Below are 21541 nucleotides of genomic sequence, written 5' to 3'. Positions count from 1 at the left end.
CTGTGCCTGAGAGCACTGTCCAAAAACTCTGTCAGGCTTGTGACCACTTCCCTGGGGAGCCTGTTCCAGTGCCCAACCACCTTCTGGGTGAAGAACCTTTTCCTGATATGCAACCTAAACCTCCTTGACACAGCTTCAGGCCATTCCTTCGGACCAAATTCCACGCACAATCTTTCACTTCGAAACTGTGAAGAAGCCCTTCATCACAAATCTCTCTCTCTCCAGTATGGACCGCAGAGAAAAGAGTCAGGGCATGTTTATTTCAGCAGTGTGTGCCCTTCCCAGGGCGTGTGGAGGCAGCGGCCTGCGCGGGGGCTGTCCCGGGCGGCCCCAGCGCTCCCGGAACGCCGCGCTCGGGGCGCTGTTTCCGGGAGGGAGGGAGAGGAGGCGGGGGGCGGGTTTGGGCGCTGCACCGGCGGGCGGCCCGCGGTCCCTCGGCGGCTCCGGCATTCAGGGCGGCGCGGGAGGGAGGGAGGATGAACCTGGAGAGGCTGAGGAAGCGAGTGCGCCACTACATCGACCAGGTGAGCGCCCAGCGGGGGCTGCTGGGGCAGGGGCGGCAGGCCCCCGGGTTTTCCCCGAGGAAAAACCGCTCTCGGCGTGGCTCCCGCAGAGAGGGAGGCCGGGGCGGGGCGGGAAGCGGTGCCGGCCTCTGCAGCGGCGGAGAGGGCGGAATTTTGTGCTTGTGCCCCGTCTTCCCTGGAAGGGCAAGGAGCGGCGGTCAGAGAGGGGTGCGGCCGGCCGGAAGCGCCGCCTGTGCGGTCTCCAGCGGGAGCCGGGGCCTCCCGGTGGGTTTCCCTGTTCTCGCCCTCGTGGAGAGGGAGGCAGGGAGCCGCCGCGGGGCTGCTGTGTGGCGAAGGCGTATTTGCAGGATCCCGCCCTCTCGGGTTGTGCAAGCTGGGCCGTACTTACCTAAGGCAGGGGGAAACGACCTCTATTGCACTAGGGCAGGTTCAGGTTGGACATCGGAAAAACCCTTCGTTGAAATGATGATTAGGCATTTGTCAGAGTCTGTCCAAGGATGTGATATGCCTCTCGACTGTCTCCAATGACTGAGGACTGAGACCCCAGACTCTGAGAGGAGTCCTGGCCTGGCTGAGGTGGAATGTTTGCTAAGTCTCGGAGGACTGATAGGCATCTCCATGAGAACAGAGTGCAAGAACAACGGAACTGGTCACAGTGGACTGAGCCAAGGCTACTTGCCCAAACTGCTCCATCCGTACCAGAGTACGGCACACACGGTGTGCAGCTTGTCCCTGAGCACCCAACCTCGACGCAGGTGGCTCCTGCTTTGGCTCTGGGCCCCTTGCTTTGCCTCAACACAGGTGGCTCCTGCTTTGGCTTTGTGCCACTCGCTTTGGTCCCCGCCTTGACCAACCTATAAAACCCTGGAGACCCCTGCTCACTTTCATGTACACCCCACTGGAGAAGATCGTGTCTGTAGGCATCTCAGCCTCGAGGACTCGTCCCTCCACGTTGGTAGCTATAATCCCCTTACCCTCTTTTCTATTTTTCTTACTATTCTCTACTTTCTCTCCCTACTATCACATTTTGGTGGCACTAAATAAAGGTGCATTTTTTGTTGTATAAACTGAGTTGTCCCCCACTGTGTCTTTTGTGCTCTGAGATCCCTAAAACGAACCATCAGGTTCCTTGCATATGTTTGCAGTCCCTGACAGCATTGGAACTGACTTCCCAGGGCAGTGGTGGAGTCACCCTTCTTGGAAGTGGACATGGCACTTGGTGATATGGTTTAGTGAGTGTGGTGCATTCTGGCAAAGGTCCGACTTGATTCTCTTGGATGCCTTTTGCAGCCTCAATTATTCTATGATTGTTACAAGGGGGAATGGATTCAAACTTAGAGAAGTTAGATTTAGATTAGATATTAGAAAGAAATTCTTTGGTGTGAGGGTGGTGAGGATGGAACTTGAAACAGTATGCCCAGAGAAGCTGTGGATGCCCCATCCTTGGAAGTGTTCACGGCCTGGTTGAAAGAGGCTTTGAGCAGCCTGGTCTGGTGGAAGGTGTCCCTGGAACTAGACAGTCTTTAAGATCTCTCCTGACCCTGCCCAGTCTGTGATTCTCTACCTGGTGATTAAGCTGCCCGTCACACTCCTGCAGTGCTGCAGATGGCTCTTAGGAGGGCAGAGTTGTTTTCATTTGCAGATGGATTCAGCAATTATGTTGCCTCAGGGCAAAAAAAGAAAAAAAAGAGGCACCAGAGGACAAAAGCATAAATAAATTAGGTTAAATGCAGCTTCCAACTGTTCTGCTCTCCTTCCACTTCAGACTTGGTGGAGGCATCACTGCGAAGAAAAACACACCCCTTAAATCAGCAAAGGCATTTCTATGTGTGGCCAGCAAGTCTGACTGAAAGGCTGATTAGGGACCTAAGATAATTTGGTGGGTTTGATTGGTCTGGTTTGCTTTTTTGTGTTAAACTGTTTCACCAAGCTGCTTTGCCACACAGCAGTATAGACAGCTCTGCATTTCTGAGGAAGAGACATCAGGAGGAACAGGAAGTTGCTTTTTTGTGTAATAATGTGTCATCCTATAGTACTGTAAAACTGCTCAACAGAAGTCATGCAGTGCCTTGTAGATTCTACCTTTCTTTTGTGATGTTGCGATAATAATTTAAATCTCTTTTCTTGTAGACAGCTATTAATTGTGTGTGGGATTGGTTTGTGAGTTTTTGTGGATTTTTTCGCCCCCTTGGGAATATAGATTGAAACCAAACTATTCTCTTGACAAATTTGCTGGGTATTATTAATCCCCATCAAGTAGGAAATGTAGGAACACACGATAGAAGAGACCACTTAGGTCATGGAGTGTAGTGTTTTATGAGGACCGGGGTACCATCAGTGTATGCATTTTCAAACAGACTGCCAGACCTCTACTCCAAAAGCATAAAACAGTCTCTGAGGTTCTGAACAAACTCCACAACTGCAATGGGGCAGGAGAGGAGAGAAGCCATCTAGGCTTTCTTAGTCTTCAGACAATAGCAGAGTGGTTTGGGTAGAAAGGACCATAAAGATCATCTAGTTCTAGCCCCCTGCCATGAGCAGGGACACCTTCCACTGGACCAGGCTGCTCAGAGCCTCATCCAACCTGGCCTTGAGCACTTCTATGGATGGGGCATCCACAGCTTCTCTGGGCAACATGTCCCAGTGCCTCACCACCCTCACAGCAAAGAACCTCCTCCTAACATCTACTCTAAACCTACTCTCTTTTTCAGTTTTAATCCATTCCCCCTTGTCCTCTTGCTACATGATGTTGTAAAGTCTTACAAATCCTTGCAGTGGCAGGGTATTTGTTAAGTGTCCAGCATATCCTAGGAATCACATTAAGCTTCATTGCATGGACTGGGATAAAAAGCAGCAGCAAGAATGCCTTGTGATCTTCTCAGGAGATAATCTCAGCCAGTTCTGTGAGATTTTGCCTGGCACCCCAAAGCTGGTGTCAAATGTACCTGGGTTAGTGGGTTATATTTGCAGATTCTGCTTCTGTCTGATCTCTTACCTGTTTCACTCATTTCTGCCAAGTTGGATTCTCATGAGTGAAGATGTGTATCCAAGAATAAGGGGAAATGCACACAGGCACTATGGATTTATGTGAAGTTGAAGCATCTACTGGAGAATGAACATTTCTTGATCAGAGATGGTGCTGCTGAAGTTACCTGAAGTAATTTTGGTGCCCTCTTTTTTTATCTAATATTCTCTTCTGAAATGTAGCGAGTTTTTAAAACTGAAGATGGGGATTCTTGTTAGTTTTTCAGTGATGGCAGTTCGACTAACAACCTGTTGCCATACTTACACAGCACATCACTTTTGGTCAAAGATACCTGCATTTTATTGAAGATAAATGAGCAAATTACTTTTGGATATGCCTTGGAGGTTACAGTATTGGTCCTTTTAAAGTATTTTTTTAAGTTACAAAGATCTGAAATGTGAATTACCATTCATTAGAGACTACGTGCACAAGTTATTAAATGTGACTGATGTACAGTGTATTTTGAAATTGTCCAGAAAAGCTAACCCAGAAGGAATGGTAATTATTTCTATCATGCTTTTACAGCAACAGTATCAAAGTGCGCTGTTTTGGGCTGACAAAGTAGCTTCACTTTCTCATGGTAAGTGTTTTCTTTTTACATTGTATTTTATTAAATTCTTTCTGATAGTGTTTGGCCAAATGCTGGTGTTTTGAGTTTGGTTTAAGTGCATTTTTGTGATCTTTGGGACGTCGTTCTCCTATATAGAGAAGAGCTCATCTTCCTTCCCTTTTGAACTTTGTGTTACAATTCATGTTTCTACAAACTTTAAGGTTTGCCTTCCTTAAGAAACAAAAAAAAACCCAAGAGCAACAAGAGACCATGGTGGTTTGCCCCAGGACTCAGGGTTGCCCTGGGTGACAAGTACAATGTGGGTTTACACTGGGATGGAGTTGATGCTGTCCATGGCCAGCAGCACTTAAACTTCCTAAGTGATTCCAGGGACTTGATCCCACAAAGGCTTTGGTTGCCAGTAAGGTAGGAGGGTACTAAGCTGTAATTCTAAATACTTCTGAAATTGCAACTCCAAGCTATGGAAGTCGAGTGCTTTCACTGTTGTTAGGTTCCCACTGATCTTTATATTGAGAGAGACATTTATGGATTGTTGTTTTTTTTACCCTGTGTCCAAGAGCGGGGTAACTTGCAACTGCTGCTTTTGTAATCTGTATCGTTATCTCCTTCTCATAACACACTTCTATTGTGATATTCTTTGTATTCACTGTCCAGTGCACTATCAGCTCTTTAAAATTAAAATCGGATTATCTTTTCATTTTAATCTCTCACTGATAGATACTCTAAGTTCTTTATACGTATTTATAAATAAAATTTTGTAACTCAGTAGGATGCTAGAGTAGGGCGAAGGTACTTCTCTAGTGAAGCAAACGTCAACATTTCTGTATTAAAATATTTGAAGCTATATTGTAAAGCAGTGTTTATAATCTGTTCTTTTATTTCAGAGGAGCCACAGGATATCTACTGGTTGGCCCAATGTCTTTACCTAACAGCTCAGTATCACAGGGCAGCACACGCCCTGCGATCACGGAAGCTGGATAAGGTAAGTCATTTTAGTCAAAGACATGCTGCTGTTACCCCTCTTTTAAGGCTCTGCTGCTAACCACAGTGACTTCATCACAGGATTATATTTATAAGAAAAGTAATTAGGACAGCTGCCTTTTTTTTAGTTTATAAGGCCCTGTGTTCAATCAGTCAGGTTTAAAGCATTGTCCCCACATAGGGTCACAAAAAAGAGATGGGGTCCAAGGATGTAATGCAGCTGGTAGGGAAAGGTGGATTGTCAATTCAGATGTAATTGTTTCAATTTTCCTTCCACTCTGATAATGTGTGGTAAAAACAAAAGTAAAGTAAGTGTCCTTTGAGAATTTAGTAGTAGAGAAAGTGTTACAGGCTTGATCAGGAAGGAGTTTTGGTGGTAAAAGGGGTGAAGAAGCCATAGAACTGAAAAAGGAGAGAACAAAAGGGACTCCAGCAGTGTAAGCAAACACATTCTCTCCTTGTAATTAATGTCTATGAAACTTCTCTTTCAGTTGTATGAGGCATGTCGCTACCTTGCAGCTAGATGTCATGTGAGTACGCATTTTAACCCCTCCTGGAAGCAAACTAAACTAAAAAAAAGACACATCTTGGGAAGATTAGGTACCTGATAGGTAGTGTAGATATATGTTCATTGGAACAACAGCTTTAAGTTTTCTGACAGTTGATTTCATTGTTTAACTTTCAGTTGGAGTATCCATTGTGGCACTAATCTGAAGAATTCCAACTCACCTTTTATCCCAGGAAATACTCCTCTAATATTTTGTGGGCAAAGAATGTGAACCATTTTTGTCTCATGTCTTCATGTTTACACTTTTATTTGGTTGGTTGTAATCTGAGCAGAGGAAATCTGATTCATGGTTCTATAGCTATAGTTAGCAGCTTTATACTTCTGTGTAAAATGTCACACAGAAAAGGTAAAATGCAGTGCTTTCAGAGGGACAGCTGAATCAATTGGTAGATTAAATACAGAAATGTGAAATAGAGTAATGTGCTGGTTATAGAATAAGATGATGGTATTTTATTAAAACCTGTGTTAACTGTTTTCAGAATCATACGTGTTTCTCTGACTGCATACTGCTGAATAATACATTTTTCTGTAGATGCTTTATTTTATAACTTTAGCATATTTTTATATTTTTATAATTTTTGCATATTATACATGACCAGTAAAAGAGCTAACTGCAATTATAAAATGACAAATGCCAATGCATGCATGAAAAACCTGCTGATAAACGCTGGTTGTTATAACCTATGCCTTTGAAACATGATGCTGTGTTTATTGGTGCTTTATGTACAAATTTTTCAAAGCTTTGTTTTTTACATGCACATGTTTGGTTAGTATGCTGCAAAAGAGCATCAACAGGCCTTGGATATTCTTGATATGGAGGAGCCAATCAACAAACGACTTTTTGAAAAGTACTTGAAGGATGAAAGTGGATTGAAAGATTCTGCCACAGACTGGGAGATGTCACAGTCCTCAGTAAGTGACATTATTTTAAAAAATACTTTTCTAGAAATAAAACCCTGTCAATTCAGAAAGCGATTTCACAGCTCTGTGAATCTGAAACTTGCGCTAAAGCTTTCTTTTTCAGAGAACATAATTTTTGGAAATGCTGAATCGTCGTTCTTTCAGTCACACTTAGTGTGTTACCTCGCCTGTATGAAAATATCTCGGTATGCAAAAATAAACAGTGCTTTGCAGCAACTTCCTATAAATTATTTGCAGACACTTTGCAGGAACTTCATGATCTAGCACTGGTTTTTACAGTCTTTTAGCTCTTTCTTGATAATGTATTCTAACATTGCTTTCAATTGGGCTGCAGGTTCTGAGATAACAAAGCCAGTTTTTTTTTTCTCATCCAGTTATTTTTAATGAAATACTTCATAATCAGTGGAGTGTTGTTCTCAGTGGGATATTCTTTGATCACATTTGTGAAAATTATGTGAAGTGAAGTTGAAATTTTTGAAGCTCAGTGAAAAAATTCTGTGTAGACACACATTTTAAAGAGATTAGTACAATGTGTAGGCTGAAGGGTCTGTGAAAATTTGTTAGTTTCAGAGGTATAAATTAAAATTTACTAGCTGAAATTACTGTGTAGGTGATTGACAGACAGCATTTTCCCTGTAAGACTGAAGTAGCAAAGTGGGTTACATTGCTGACATGAACTGCTTTTGAACGCTGGTATAATGGGATTAAAGGACTGCTTAGTCTGATGATAGCGTTAACTTGCTCTTTTGCTGACACTTTTGTGGCTTTCTGACTGAATACTCATCAAGGGAATTTGGAAAGAACATGTTAGTTAATAAACATTGTAGCACAACTGGCAATTATGAGCTTTCACTGTTTTCTTTCCTGGAATATCTATGTTTTGGATTGAAAACAAGGATATATTTTTCTGTTCTGAACAACTGAGTCCATTGATTTGGCCTTTTTCATCTCTACTGTGGTCATTCTTGTGTTGCATGAAATATGTGGTTTAATGGTCAGCAAAGAAGTGTATTACCTTTGGAAGTGACAATTTCTCTGTGTTGGATATGAAGGGAATTTAATATAATTAGGTTACAACTCAGTATCAGAGAGCTGGATGCCAGAATTAGAAAATGAAAACTCTGTCCTCCTGTTATGTATTTTGACTATGTGTGTGTTTGGCAGTAGCTAACCTGACAGAGCATTCTTTGGATTTTTCTTTGAGATAGTGGAGACAACTTTTTATTTAAAGACAACACTAGAAAACCAGGTTCTATCATACATGAAATACTTTTCACTTCCCAGGGAGCACATTTGATGTGTACTCAAGACTAAATTGCAAACACTGATTCAGTCTTTGACCTCCAGTCCTGCTTTTCCACCAGATCAAGAGCTCTATATGCCTTTTACGAGGGAAGATCTATGATGCTTTGGATAATAGAACCCTAGCAACTTACAGCTACAAAGAGGCCTTGAAGCTTGATGTTTACTGCTTTGAAGCATTTGATCTTCTAACATCACACCATATGTTGACAGCACAAGAAGGTCTGGAGAGAAGTATTTCTCAAATACAAGTACAATTTACCTGCTTTCTCAAGATGTGTTTTCCTAGATTAAAAAAAATTTAAAGCAATACAATGCGTAACAGACTTCAAAATGTTAGGAACAGAAGATGTATGAAATGAGTGAAAATTACAATTTGTGCAATTTGAACTTTTATTTTTCAGTCCTGTAGGGCTAAGAGTTGAAAGAAATGTAGTGACCAGCTGTCCTGCTTGTTGGCTCCTGAAGCTCTTCTGCTCTGCCCAGCCCAAACAAACTTTTGTCCTGTATTCTCAATTTCACAGGCTCTGAACCAATGAAACCCTCCTGGAGTTTGCTTAGGCATTAGTTAATAGGGCATTCTAAGTGATAACATTTGACATGCGGAGTAAATAAAAATGATGGTGTGTAATTTTATCTTTATTACATTTTATTTTAAAGTGTAGAAGAAATAACTAATTAGTCCTTAATTTCCAAAATTTGTAGTATTATCTGTTTCAGTGTATCTGTGCTGTTATAGTCCTTGCAGTTGGGATGACCGTTATAAAATCCTTTGCATCTCTAAGTTCATAAAATGTCAGATCTTGCTGTTTCTTCTGTAATATGACCACTTCAATGTTTTTTAATTCATATAGAAAAAGAACTCCTTGAATCTCTACCTCTTAATAGACAGTGTACAGAAGAAGAACAGGAATTGCTTCACTTTTTATTTGAGAATAAATTGAAAAAGGTAAGTCCCAAAAATCTGAAGAATTGATTGAAAGTCTTGACTTTGGGTGTAAATTTTTCTTGGATCCCATTTATTCTGGACATTGAAATAAATATGGACTTGGTAATTTTTAAAATTTTTTGATGCAGTACATTTCACTTTATGCACTACTGTAGCAGTTTTCTGTTGTTTTCTGTTGTGGTGACAGTTTGAAATTCTGATTTATGTTTTTGAAAATGTATTTATTGAGAAACTTCTAGATGGGGAAAAAGAATCTTAATAATCTAGACAAAACATCAGTTACCTGAAAATATTAGGCTATAACAGCATCATTCCAGACTATTCCTACCCAAAGATGAGGTAATAAGGAGCATTAAAAATACATGTTGCTCAGTTTTAATTTGTACAGTCTATATGAAGCATATTGACTGTGGCAAGTGTCTTTGGTGTTCTAAATGAGCTTTCAAATACATTTTAAAGAAGCATTTTACCAAATACAGGTTTTATGGAGTTTCAGTTTAAAAATAAAAAATTTAAGAACTTTAAAGCTTCTTAAATATTCTTTTAGGGCTAAAAATATTAATACTTATACCATCTGATTTTAATTTAGTTTTTGTTTCAAATGTTGTTTCTTTTGTCTTTCAGTATAATAAACCCAGTGAAACCCTGATTCCTGAATCAGTAGATGGTCTTCAGGAAAACCTGGATGTGGTAGTATCCTTAGCAGAAAGGCATTATTACAACTGTGACTTCAAAATGTGTTATAAGCTTACTTCAGTGTAAGTGTACAAAGCAACTTTCAGGTTTTTTTTCTCATATGGTGGAGTGCAATAATTATTCCTGGACTTACAGCAAATATTGTTGTTCTGTGGGTAAACATGCATAACCATTTGATGTGTATTGCAATATACATGTCATGTGTTATACATGTCTCAGGTATTTAAAATGTGTAGTTTGTGTCTGGCAAGACATGGTATCTTTATAATACATATCAGAAGTATCCAAGGTAAAACTCAGCCTAATCAGCACTGTGCTGAACTTCACTTCATCCATCCTCTTTCTTATTCTGGTACCTTCCATTTTGTGTGCTCTCTACCTAATTCTTGTTTGGCCTTCAGAATGAACTGGTTTGAATAAATTGGTTAGCTAGGAAGCTTGATTTCTCTGGCCAATTAACAGTTACAATCTCCTTGATAGTGATCAAGAGATGTTATTAATTTAAAAGCTAGCACGTTATTTCTGATTTTGATGGCCGAGTATCGTGTATCGGCTGTTACACAGCCTGGGCACGTGCTGCTGCTCGGGTCAGAGGGGCAGAACACTCCCATGGTTTGCTTCTCAGCTACTCTAGGTCTGGACTCAGGGATGTGTTTTTGAGTGCCACAGGAAACAGAATTTTTACAGTTGCCACAACTGAGCTAAATGTGACTCAGAAGGCATACTGCCAGGTGTTAACCTCAGGAAGTTGAGGAATGTTGCTTAAAAGTTGGAAAAGATGAACAGAAATGTTGTTGTTTTCTGTCTGCTCGTTAAATTTGACGTGACCTGCAAAACAAAAGAGCACTTTATTCTGATTTTCTAATTGTATATTCAGCTTGAAAGAATGTTCTGTAATCCTCTTTTGTTCAGCTAAATTAACTATTAGATTTCTGGTCTGAGGAGAGCCTTTATTATGCTGTAAGTAGTTGTGTTTTAGCCACAAATAGTTTTCTAATACCTAAAGTGGTAATTAACTGGAACATTACATGCTATACAAGCAGTTTGCTTTTATAGCGACACATTTTAAAGTTTTAAACACATTTTAAACACATTAAAGTTTTTGAAATGTGCATTACAGTTTTTTTAAATTTTTTTTAGAGTGATGGAAAAAGATCCCTTCCATGCGAATTGTTTACCTGTACATATAGGGACACTTGTGGAGCTTAACAAAGCAAACGGTAAGGAACACAGCATTTCATACAACTCATCAGAAGGCTGTAAAGCCGCAATTTTTATAAATAATTAAAGATGCCAAGAAACCCCCTTATATACCATTTGAAACATTACATGTCTTTTTCCTCCTACCTGCTGTTTCAAGAAAACAGTGGTAACTGGTAAAGAAGGGAATTTCAGAGCTGACAGCAGGATTGAGGGTTAGGGGGAAGTAGATGTTCAAAGAGTTAATGGTCATGGGTGTTGCTGTCTTTTAACCACTGGACTGTGTAGCCAGGAGGCCAACAGCTACACTGCCTCATCCCTGTCATTGTGATATCTGTTCACAGCTGATCCGTGTATTTCTTCTGCTCAACAATAAAAATATAATAAATTAAACTAGAAAGAACTCTTCAGCAGTTGTGTATGCTTAGGTGGACATGATTATTCTGTGACAGAGAAAATTCTAGACTCTCCTTGCCTTTGCTGTTGTGAAGGCCTCTCTTTAGTACAAACAAATTAATGATCACGCAACTCCTTCACTGGAATTACAGTAATAGCTTACTTGCAGATGGGGTGACTTTTTCCTATTCCAGACTGCATATATATCTAGTGAGCAGCTTGAATGTCTTTAAAATCAATTGGAAAATAGAATAAGGAACTCATATGCTGTGCAGTCTCTTGGGATGGTGCATTATATATACACAAATAGGTCATTAGGTGTACTGCTACTTCTTGGTGATTAGTGAATGTACCTCCCAATTATTTTACAGTTAAGTACGTCTGAAAGTAGGGCCACTCTGATTTTACTTCTAAATCTGCCTTGAGAATCATTATGTACATAAATTAATATTTTGGAAGCCAGTTGTGGTATTTTTTTTCTGGAGCTGAGAGTTGATACAAAGTGCTCCAGGACAGTCTCATTGATTTAAGAGCACTGCTCTGAAGAAATAGAAACTTTACATGCTGTAATGCTATTTCCTTTGAAATTGCATTGGCAATAGAATTGTTATCCTGTAGGTGATTACTGCTGCTATTGTTAGAAAATATGTAGTAAGTTATTCCAGTAACTAGAATTATTATTTTTACTAAAAAGAGTAATCACTTGGCATTATTCCAAATAATATAATAATTTATTTGCTTTTGTCCTATTTTCAGCATATTAATGCACAGGACTCTACTTTGAAATGGATCTAGCCAGTATGTTATACCTTTTAGATGTAGGAAGTTGAATAGTGTTTTACCTTGACAAGGTACATTCAAGTGTAATACTACTGGCATTTATTTTAATGTATGTTAATGACATAAGTTACAGAATTCTTAAAGGGTGGGAAGTAGAGCTGCTTATATGTATGCTGTGAAGACTTATGGGTTGCTTTGGTTGGGTTTTTTTTAGCTAATTGCAGAACTGAATCTATTTTGAGGCAATTTGAAGCATTATCACAAAAAGAAAACATTTTGTTCACTTCTAGATTAATTATGTTAGATATTCTGTATATTTTGTATGGAAAGCTAAAAGACTTGAAACATCTAAATGTTATAGCATGTTTTAATTTTCTTTTCTTGTTTCTTCCCAATATGTAGAGCTTTTCTATCTTTCTCACAAACTGGTGGACTTGTACCCAAATAATCCTGTAAGTTGTTCTAAGTTTTTGTTGTCAGGTAGTTTCTTTTTTAGGTGAAAGCACTTAAAAGTTGTAGTGTATTAGTTTGAGTTACAGAATTCAAAATCTGTTTCTGGATGAAGCTTGTAGAAATGGTTCACTCCTTTTATTTTCTCTGCACTGTAATTTCCTTATGCCAAGGTTCTTTTTATAAAATTAAGTACCTGTAAAAGGTATTCAGTGCGAGTTATTTACTTTGATTAATAATTTAAAACGAATGCTACAGTAATAAATGTCTACATGTCTCTGAACAACCTTTTCCAGTGTTTGATCACCCTCACAGTAGAGATTGTTTTTTTTTTGACTTGACCTTAATTTTCTGTGTTGCAACTTATACCATTGCTTCCCGTGGTATCACTGCAGCCGTGAAAAGAATCTGGCTCTGTCTTGTATTCCTTACCATTAAATAATTGAGGACAGTAGTAAGCTTTCCACTTAGCTCTCTTCATGAGGATGAAGCCCCAGTTCGAAAGGTACATGCCAGCAGTTCTGTAATACCAAATAATTTGAAGAGCTGACTGTGATTTCAGTGAAAGTGTTCCTAACTTCTATAATTATTATGTCTTCCTCTCTTTTGACTAAAATGAGTGTGATGTATCTAATAATATTCTATTTTGATTTAAATGTGTAGGTGTCATGGTTTGCAGTAGGATGCTATTATCTCATGGTTGGCCACAAGAATGAACATGCTAGAAGATATCTCAGGTAAGGTTTTTTTCTGTTTTCCTTAGTGAATCTGTTGCACACTTGCTAAGTAAACATTTAATGTTCATGATTGTTTGTAAGCTCATAAAGAGATACTTCAAAAATGAGGAAGACTTATGTGGTATCTCTCCAGGCAGTCACCTTCCTGTTCTGGGCAGGTGAAGTCCCTGCCGTCACTCATGCTGCTGAGGTAACTACAGCTATAGGTGATCAGGCCTCAGTTCTCAGCTGAGGCACACTCATTCTCACAGGTTCAGGTTTCATATCTGAAAGCGAAGACTTGTATGGAAAATTCTGACATTTGGCTGTCCAGTTCTTTCTGTGCACAAGCAACAGTGGGTTTTTTAGGTTTGGTCAATGCTGTTTCCTGTAGGTCTTCTGGATGTGTAGTGAATATCAGCACTGGAGAGCAGGACCTTGCTGTGGAGTAGGGCATTTATTCAGGCACTGTAAGCTTAAACTGACAAGGCATAAATCAACCTGTAAGACTAATTTTTCCTGAGACCTTTACAGACAATATATGTAAAGATTGGTTAGTCATTTAGACTTTCTGAATGCCTGGTTATTATGAGTAAAATATTTAAATTCCTTACAAGTAGCACTGTGAAATTCTTCAAGTAGCTGTCCTGAGTGATATATTTGGTTTTGGTGCTGAAATAAAAAACATCTTTTAATGTGCAAGCATCCCTAGACAGCAAGAAAGGATCTGTAGATGTGTTGAAGACAAAAACAAACAAACCAAAAAACAACAAACATCAAATTTCAGATTAATTCTGGGAAAAGAGGTCTGCTAAAAGTGAAATAGTAACAAGATGCTTAAATTTCTTGGAGAAGAATGATAGAGTAAAGCTAACAAGGCTAGGGACAACCGTGGGCTACACAATGAAAGAAAAGAAACTTGAAGACATAGTCAAACACCCACACATCTTTCATTGCTGTCATGGGTGGCAAGATGGAAATGTTTGACTATGTAAAGTTTTGTCTCAGGAGACAAACCATTCTGTAGGATCTGTGATGAGAAATAATGAGTTTATACTGTGACAGACAAAATTTAGATTATAAGTTGGGAAAAGATTATTTATTAAGAATAGTTAAGCAATATGGTAGAATACTTACGGAACATGTATTCTCTCCAGTCAAAAGCTTTTAAGAAAAGACTGGGCACACTTGTTATGAGCTGTTTAGTTATGAATGTCCTTGCCTTCAGATTCTGAAAATAATCTACACAGCTTACTAATGTTCCTGTCAAGTCCACCTTTCTGTAAAGTCTCCAGGTTGATGTCTTGATGCTCAGGTTGCCGTTTTCAGCTCAAGACTTGAGTGACATTTTGTATACTTCTCTGGTGCATGGACTGTGATGTGACAAATGCTCATCTTCATGGCTAGCGCAATTAGATGGCAAAATTTCAACCTAAGTGTTTATTTGGTATTTTCACATCCTACTTCTTAAACTTTGATTTGATAGAATATATGTATTTCAAAATGCATAGCTAGGATTTTGCAATGAGTTTTGAGTCACTACTACTGTTTACTGTTTTCTGTATCTTACTCAGTTCAACTACTAAATAATTGTTTATGTTCAGTAATATCAAATAATTCCTCCTGTCTGTGAACAGTAGCAGAAATAACAAAATCAATTCACAACAGTGTGTGATACTTTTAAGTACTACATAGTTTGAACTTTTAAAATGAACTTTGTTTACCCTTGGTCATTACAATTATCTTAATAGATACCTAACCATGTGGCACAGCATTGCTATATAAGTAGTCATCTGAAGCAAACAAAATTTAAATTCAGATGTGTTCGCTTGTGACTTGCTCTTGTTTCTAGCAAAGCGACCACACTGGAGCGAACCTATGGCCCTGCCTGGATAGCCTATGGACATTCGTTCGCAGTGGAGAGTGAGCATGACCAGGCAATGGCTGCGTACTTCACAGCTGCACAGCTCATGAAAGGGTCTGTACAAACATCCTGTTTGGGAAGATTCAAATGAATCCCTATGTCATGTAGAATGGTGACTTACGTCCCTTTAAACAGTAACAATGCATTTGCAGCAATTACCTGGTAGAGAACAAGGGAGAAAAGAAAACCCAATAATTTAACTACATTATTTGCGGTTATTGTTCTGATTTTATAAGCTCTAAATTCAAGTTTTATATATATGTAATCTAAGTTCTACCTGAACATCTTCGGAAATTTGTGAATCATGGTTGACATACCAGCTCATCAACTGCTGTATAGTAACAGCTTGACTAGCTCTTTGATGCAATGTGAGGGGGTTGTAAAATGAGTTGTGAACTAATCATGTCACATTATATATATAAAACTAAGATATTTGATTGTGGTTACTGGTAAATGTAATTATTTTACTGTTTATTTCTTCCATATTCTATTTGTAAATTAAATGTTTGAATGAAATTAGGGGAAACAAACATCAGAATTAAACTTAAGTGGTGAGAAAATACGTGAGCTTGCAGAGCAGGTTACAGTTACCTTTTGGAGTTCAGTCTCTTGTTAAACAGACATGTGAAGTCTTTTAAACTTCCCCTTAGGTTAGTAGTACATTAAAATCAGCTTTTACTTGGATGTATATAAACATACGCAAACAGTTGGCATGTTTTTATAGTTTGTGACTCCATTCTTGACAGCCACACAGAAACAAACATGTCCTTTGCTTTATGGTTTTTAGGTGTCATTTGCCGATGCTCTATATTGGACTGGAATATGGTTTGACCAACAACTCTAAGTTGGCTGAACGGTTTTTCAGCCAAGCTTTAAGCATTGCACCTGAAGACCCTTTTGTTATGCATGAAGTTGGAGTGGTAGCATTTCAAAATGGAGAGTAAGCTTTGAAAATATGATGAAATACTATCTTAAATGTGGATTAGTCTGAATTGTAATGTACCAATATATCTACCAAGGTACTTACATTGAAGTATAGTGTCTTTTGGTTATAGTTTAGATGGTGTTCGCCTTCAATCCTTGCTTTCTACATTGTTCTTCCTTGTTTAAGGTTGAACAAGAACAGAATTTAATGCTTAAGGAGCATTCAGAGATTGATGCTATCCATGTGCCTGTCATTGTGTAGTTTAATGCCTGAAAAGGCAACTATCTGCACGCATACTGTAAAATTTTCTACAGCAAAACATTTTGTCAGCTCAGGAGGTTCCAAATATATTCTGGGAGAAAAACCCTAACCTATGTAAGAAATGTTTAGTCAATATCTTTAGTTTGATTCTGGTTTGGTTTGTTTTTTTTTTTTTTTTTTTAGTTTTGTCTTGTTAGCTCTTAGGACCAAGAGCTAAATATAGGCAAATGTATATTACTGGGTTTTGTATCTAATTTCACACATACGATGAAATAATGTCATCCTAATATTTCTTGAATACAGTTTTCTCATACTGCTAATAAAAACTCATCACTGATTGACTTTTTTTTCCCCTACCCCTTCAATCCTTAGCTGGAAAACTGCAGAAAAGTGGTTCCTTGATGCACTGGAAAAAATCAAAGCTATTGGAAATGAGGTATTTATTCTAATAACATGCAAGGTCATAAATTTGTAAAACTCCAGCAAATTTTGTAATAGCTTGTGACAAAACATGTTGTGCTTATTTTAAGATAAAAGTAATACAGTATAAATTCTATTTTTAAACTGTCATTGGTACTCCTAGGCTGAGATTTAACATGAGTTTTTCTAGTTAAGTAGAAAACAAGTTTTGTTTTTGGTTTGCATCAAGTTTTAATATCACTGACCCTTTAAAGAAATAGTATTGGCTTTGGGGGAATGTAAAAAATAGAAAATGAGTTATTGAATATATGTTTTGAGCTTATGTTCTGTTAGAGTTTAAAATGCTTATGGTATTTTTCTTGTTCATAAGCAAAATTCCCTATTCATTTGTATGTTGATTTTGGTTTTTTAAAGTAGACAAAATTTAGTTGCACTCTAGGAAGCTGCAGTTATTTGAATTGTTGCATTATTTTGCAGGTAACAGTTGATAAGTGGGAGCCTTTATTGAACAACTTAGGACATGTCTGCAGAAAACTAAAGTAAGCAGAGAGTACTGGAGCTCCGTTTCTCTATAATGCTGCAGAGATGTGTTTTCTCTCTTCTTTATATCAAGATTGTGTATCACATGACAGCAGTGTAGAATTACCCTGTAAAATTCTCTAAATCAGCTTGTGAAAATAACGATATTAATCACCTCATATCCCATTTATTATGCAAAAGTTAAAGTACTTAATGTAAAAGCTATTTTTTTAACTATTGATTCTTATTAGGGAATTATTTGTAGGCTTCTAGATGCTTGTATGGGTGTGAATTTTAACTCTCCACTGTCCCAGTCCTCACATACTGAAATATGTCCATTGATTTAATTAACATAAAAGTGGAGTTTTGTCAATTCATTGCTTGTTTTAGTACTTAGTTGTTTTTACTGAAGTGAAATATTCAGTGGCATTTTAACACAGAAAGGGAGTCTTACTTCATGTTTTTAGCACAAAACTGTAATATTTCATGTCATGTTTCCATTCTGTAAATAGAAAAAGTGCAAAGTACATATACAAGCTTTAACAGTTTTAACATAGAGATGTTTTCTCGTTAATTTCCTTAATCTGATTTTAACCAGTGCTTTTTTTTTTTTTTTTTTTTTTTTGTTCAATCAATGCAATTTTTAAAAATACTTTTAGTGGTTTTAATTGCTCAATTGGTGTACACTGTAATTTTTGTTTCAAAGCTGCTAAGGAGAATGTGATTATGGTAGATGAAAGCTGTACTTCTGCTTTGGCTTTGGTAGTAATTGCTTTGTGCTTAAATTGCCAATTAGTCTTCATTTTCATTATGAAATAAGGATGTATAACAGTTACTCCTTGTGCCAAGATCAAACAAAAGGCATCTGAAATCTGTTCATGAGTGTAATTGCACAGTTTTTTCAAATACTTGTTTTGTTTATAATTACTTTTGTCTTCTTTTTAATTTCTACACTAAGTTACTTACTGCTTACCTCATGCTTTGTACAATTTCTAATATTTCTAATATAATCAGAAATCAAAACGAAAATATTTTTGCATCCTTGTAAACCATCTTCCAAGAAAATCAAGTTGAGAATTTAGGCAACTGTACATATGCTTTGACATCTTAAAAAACTCTGTAATAACTGACTTAGTAGTGTCTGTAATACATAATATGGCTATTATGAAAAACTTACTGGATATATATCTGCTCACTAGTATTATGTGGTTGAAATCTGAAAGCAGCATATTCAAATACAGTGGTAGTCAATTGGACATGTAAATACTGTGAGTGAAAATGAAATTGAAATCATGTCAAAGGTTATGCAACTGTTTGCTTGCTGCACTAATTTTTCTGCTTCTATTGTTACTTGATGCCCTCTAACAACTTCATGTGTTGTTCATTGCATAATTTCATTATCACTTTAGACGTTAAATTTTTTTGTGAACAGGTGATATCCATCTTTATTTTTAACAATGTGGAACTAGGATGTCAAATGTGCAATTTAATTTCTCAGAGTAATGTTGTAGTATATGTTTAGTCCTTGTTTTATAAAATGACAAATGCAGTAATCAGTGTAATTAATAGATAATTTTCAAAGGTTGGTATTTGATAGATATCATGGATATGTGTAAAGCTCCTTTTCAGACAGAGTGTGTCACAAAATGACAAAGGTACCAGAGTATGCAGCACTTCAGGGTTGTGAGATTTCAGCCTAAGGAGCTTTTCTCAGTTTGAATCATGTGTGATTTAGTCTCACACTGCTCCTTCTCTCCCTCGGGAAGGCAAATGAAAGCTGCAGAAAGAAAGCCAGTGCTACAATGAGCAGAATTAAACATCTAAAGCAATTTACCATATCAAACAGCTAAGATCTCCAAATGGGACCTAGCTGTAGGCAGCTGTTTTGCTACACAAAGGGGAACAATGATTTCTCAATTACACTGAGGAAGAAAACTGTCAATATCCATGAGTCTTTTGTACGTTCTATTATTATGTTCAGTGTGAAGCAATAATTTTAAAGTTCTGGCACAACTGTGTTCCGCTTTGCTAAGGAAGATACCCACAGGGTACTGTGAAAACACCTTTCACCATGAAACTTTCTAATAGATGTCCTGTACTTAACCCTAACAGGAAGTATGAAGAAGCACTGGAGTACCATCGCCAGGCTCTGGTATTAATCCCTCAGAATGCTTCTACTTACTCTGCCATTGGCTACATACACAGCCTCATGGGCAATTTTGAAAGTGCCATTGACTATTTCCACACGGTACGTAACTGGCTTCACCTGGAGGGCTGGTCACAGATCCTGTTATTTACTGTTTCAGTCTGACTTGCGTTTGGAGCAGACAGCCAGCATTTTTTTCCAGCCTCCAAATGAGTGTTTATTTTATAATCTTGTTTTTTCTTACATCTTTTATATTTTATTGATTAGGTAAAAAACAGCCTATTTGGCAAACATTGAATTGCAATTAATATTTTATATACGTAAGCTTCTCATGCAGCTGAAATAATTTTAAATACTTCCAACCTAGAAATTTTACAGTAAGTGAACAGCAGCATATGCTATATCTCATGATATGTGAATGATTTCCTGTCTGTATGTATGTTCTTTTCTGGTTTTGTTTTTGTGCCTGACTTGCTTACTAATTCAGCCAGTTTATATGATAGTTTTATTATGGTTGTGCAATGTTTTGCTTTTACAGTGAAGACTGCTCAGGTAGCATCATGGAACAACAAACCAACAAACTGAACCATTGCAGATTTAAGATATAATTGTTTTTATTTGCTGCTAAATACTTCTTACTATGTTTTTTAATAGGCCCTTGGTCTCAGGCGAGATGACACATTTTCAGTCACAATGCTTGGACACTGCATAGAAATGTACATTGGTGATTCTGAAGCCTATATTGGTAAGTTTCTAACTTACCTGTCTCTTAAAGTCATTGAGTCCTCCGAGAGGATTGTTATTCTTATGTCAAGGAGTGACCACTACCTAATTAACTCACGAAGTAGAGGATGTTTTTGTTTGTGGTTTTTTGTGGTTTTTTTAATGGCTAAGGGAGTCAGAACATAGCAACAGTTGCACTGGTTTTTGTGAGCATCATGACAGTAAACTCTCACCAGCATAAAGAAAGGAAACATTTTGTTATTCAAGGTGTCACTGGTTTCTTTTATAGAAAATACTGATTTGTGGCATCTTAGATTGCAAAGGGAAAAATTAAACAGAGGTATTGGAGTTAAGAAATCAGAGCACTAATGCTAATGTTGTTGAGCAAGGTATTTTCACCATGTTAAAACTTGTTTCTCTTGGAGACAGGATAGGTTCTTCTGACTCCAGAAATGCAGCTTTTTATATGGTACAAAAAGTGCTTCATAAGAGTAATGCATTATATTGCCATGGGCTAAATTTTCTGTGAAAGTCTTTTCTCCACAAAAAATCTTCTGTATTTTTTTATAGATTTCTGCTTCATTGAATTTAGTGATTTATCTGTAGTGAGCACAGTTGATGTCCTGTCAAGCATGTTAAGAAGGCTGAAGCCTTAAAAGTAAAAGCCATCTGTGTGCTCTAGTGCTTTTTCCTGCAGATTTGTCACATAATTGAAACAGATGTTTCTTCTCAATATTGTCTTGCTCCATATGTAGTCATTTAACACATCTGGAAGAACCATGCAGCCATGTGATATGCATTAATGCAAACCAAGCTGTGTGTAACTTAAGAGAAAAAGCCCCTTGGAGAATTGGAAAGGGAATTGGCAATTACTTCTCAAAACAGACTTTTGAATCTGAGTTGTGCTTCTTGTATTGTGCTTTTTTGAGGAAGGAGGCTGCTGGATTTTTTCAGAACAACTTGTTCAGCTTCAGTCATTAAGCAGCAGCAGCTCATTGATGGTCTGAAAGCAGAGAATTATAGTAGTTTCTGAATGATAGTTTCTTTGAGATTACATTTTTGGGAGTATTCATTCGAAATAAACTAATGGTTTCTCTGTTTTCCTAGGAACAGAGATCAAAGACAAATTAAGATGTTATGACTTCGATGTACACACAGTGAAGACATTAAAGAACATAATTTCACCTCCCTGGGATTTCAGAGAATTTGACATAGAAAGACAAACTTTGGATGAAAGTGGCATAGTAACATTAGAGACATCAAATCAAAGGAAAAGTACAGATACTAGTCGCCCATTGGAAGAAACATTTGAGATTGAAATGAATGAAAGTGATATGATGTTAGAAACATCAATGTCAGACCATAGTACGTGACCATAAATATTGGTAGAGAGATCATTTTGTCTAAGTGTAGTATGTTTGTTTTAGCATTTTTGTTATTGTGTTGTACTTTCATGAATTTGCTATTTTTTATATGAATTCAAACTACTCTGTACTTAACACCGGGCGTTTTATAGTTCTACTTTATAAATATTCCTTTCCTGA

At 37.7% G+C, this 21541-nt stretch overlaps 1 protein-coding gene across 1 annotated transcript; it reads left to right on the top strand.

Moving 5' to 3' along the window:
* The first annotated feature begins 437 nt into the window (after positions 1-437).
* On the top strand, positions 438-21541 carry CDC16 (cell division cycle 16). Its single transcript, XM_066313746.1, has 18 exons — positions 438-524; positions 4075-4129; positions 5005-5102; positions 5593-5631; positions 6441-6581; positions 7955-8114; positions 8747-8841; positions 9466-9599; positions 10678-10757; positions 12316-12365; positions 13027-13100; positions 14932-15057; positions 15791-15943; positions 16562-16625; positions 17087-17148; positions 19241-19376; positions 19929-20019; positions 21105-21541. Exons 1-18 carry the CDS (start codon positions 477-479, stop codon positions 21368-21370), a joined length of 1872 nt encoding a protein of 623 aa, XP_066169843.1. The 5' UTR covers positions 438-476; the 3' UTR covers positions 21371-21541.

Source organism: Sylvia atricapilla, chromosome 2 (genome assembly GCF_009819655.1).
Source record: "Sylvia atricapilla isolate bSylAtr1 chromosome 2, bSylAtr1.pri, whole genome shotgun sequence".
Classification (NCBI taxonomy): Eukaryota; Metazoa; Chordata; class Aves; order Passeriformes; family Sylviidae; genus Sylvia; species Sylvia atricapilla.
Note: the sequence above shows the minus strand (reverse complement) of the source record. Positions and strands in the feature narration are given on the sequence as shown.

Bases quoted from the DNA above. Each gene is read 5' to 3' on its own strand.
- CDC16 (XM_066313746.1), top strand. From the start codon at position 477: ATGAACCTGGAGAGGCTGAGGAAGCGAGTGCGCCACTACATCGACCAG. The intron at 5,103-5,592 runs GTAAGTCATTTT...CTTCTCTTTCAG, and splicing joins GATCACGGAAGCTGGATAAG to TTGTATGAGGCATGTCGCTA. The intron at 10,758-12,315 runs GTAAGGAACACA...CCCAATATGTAG, and splicing joins GGAGCTTAACAAAGCAAACG to AGCTTTTCTATCTTTCTCAC.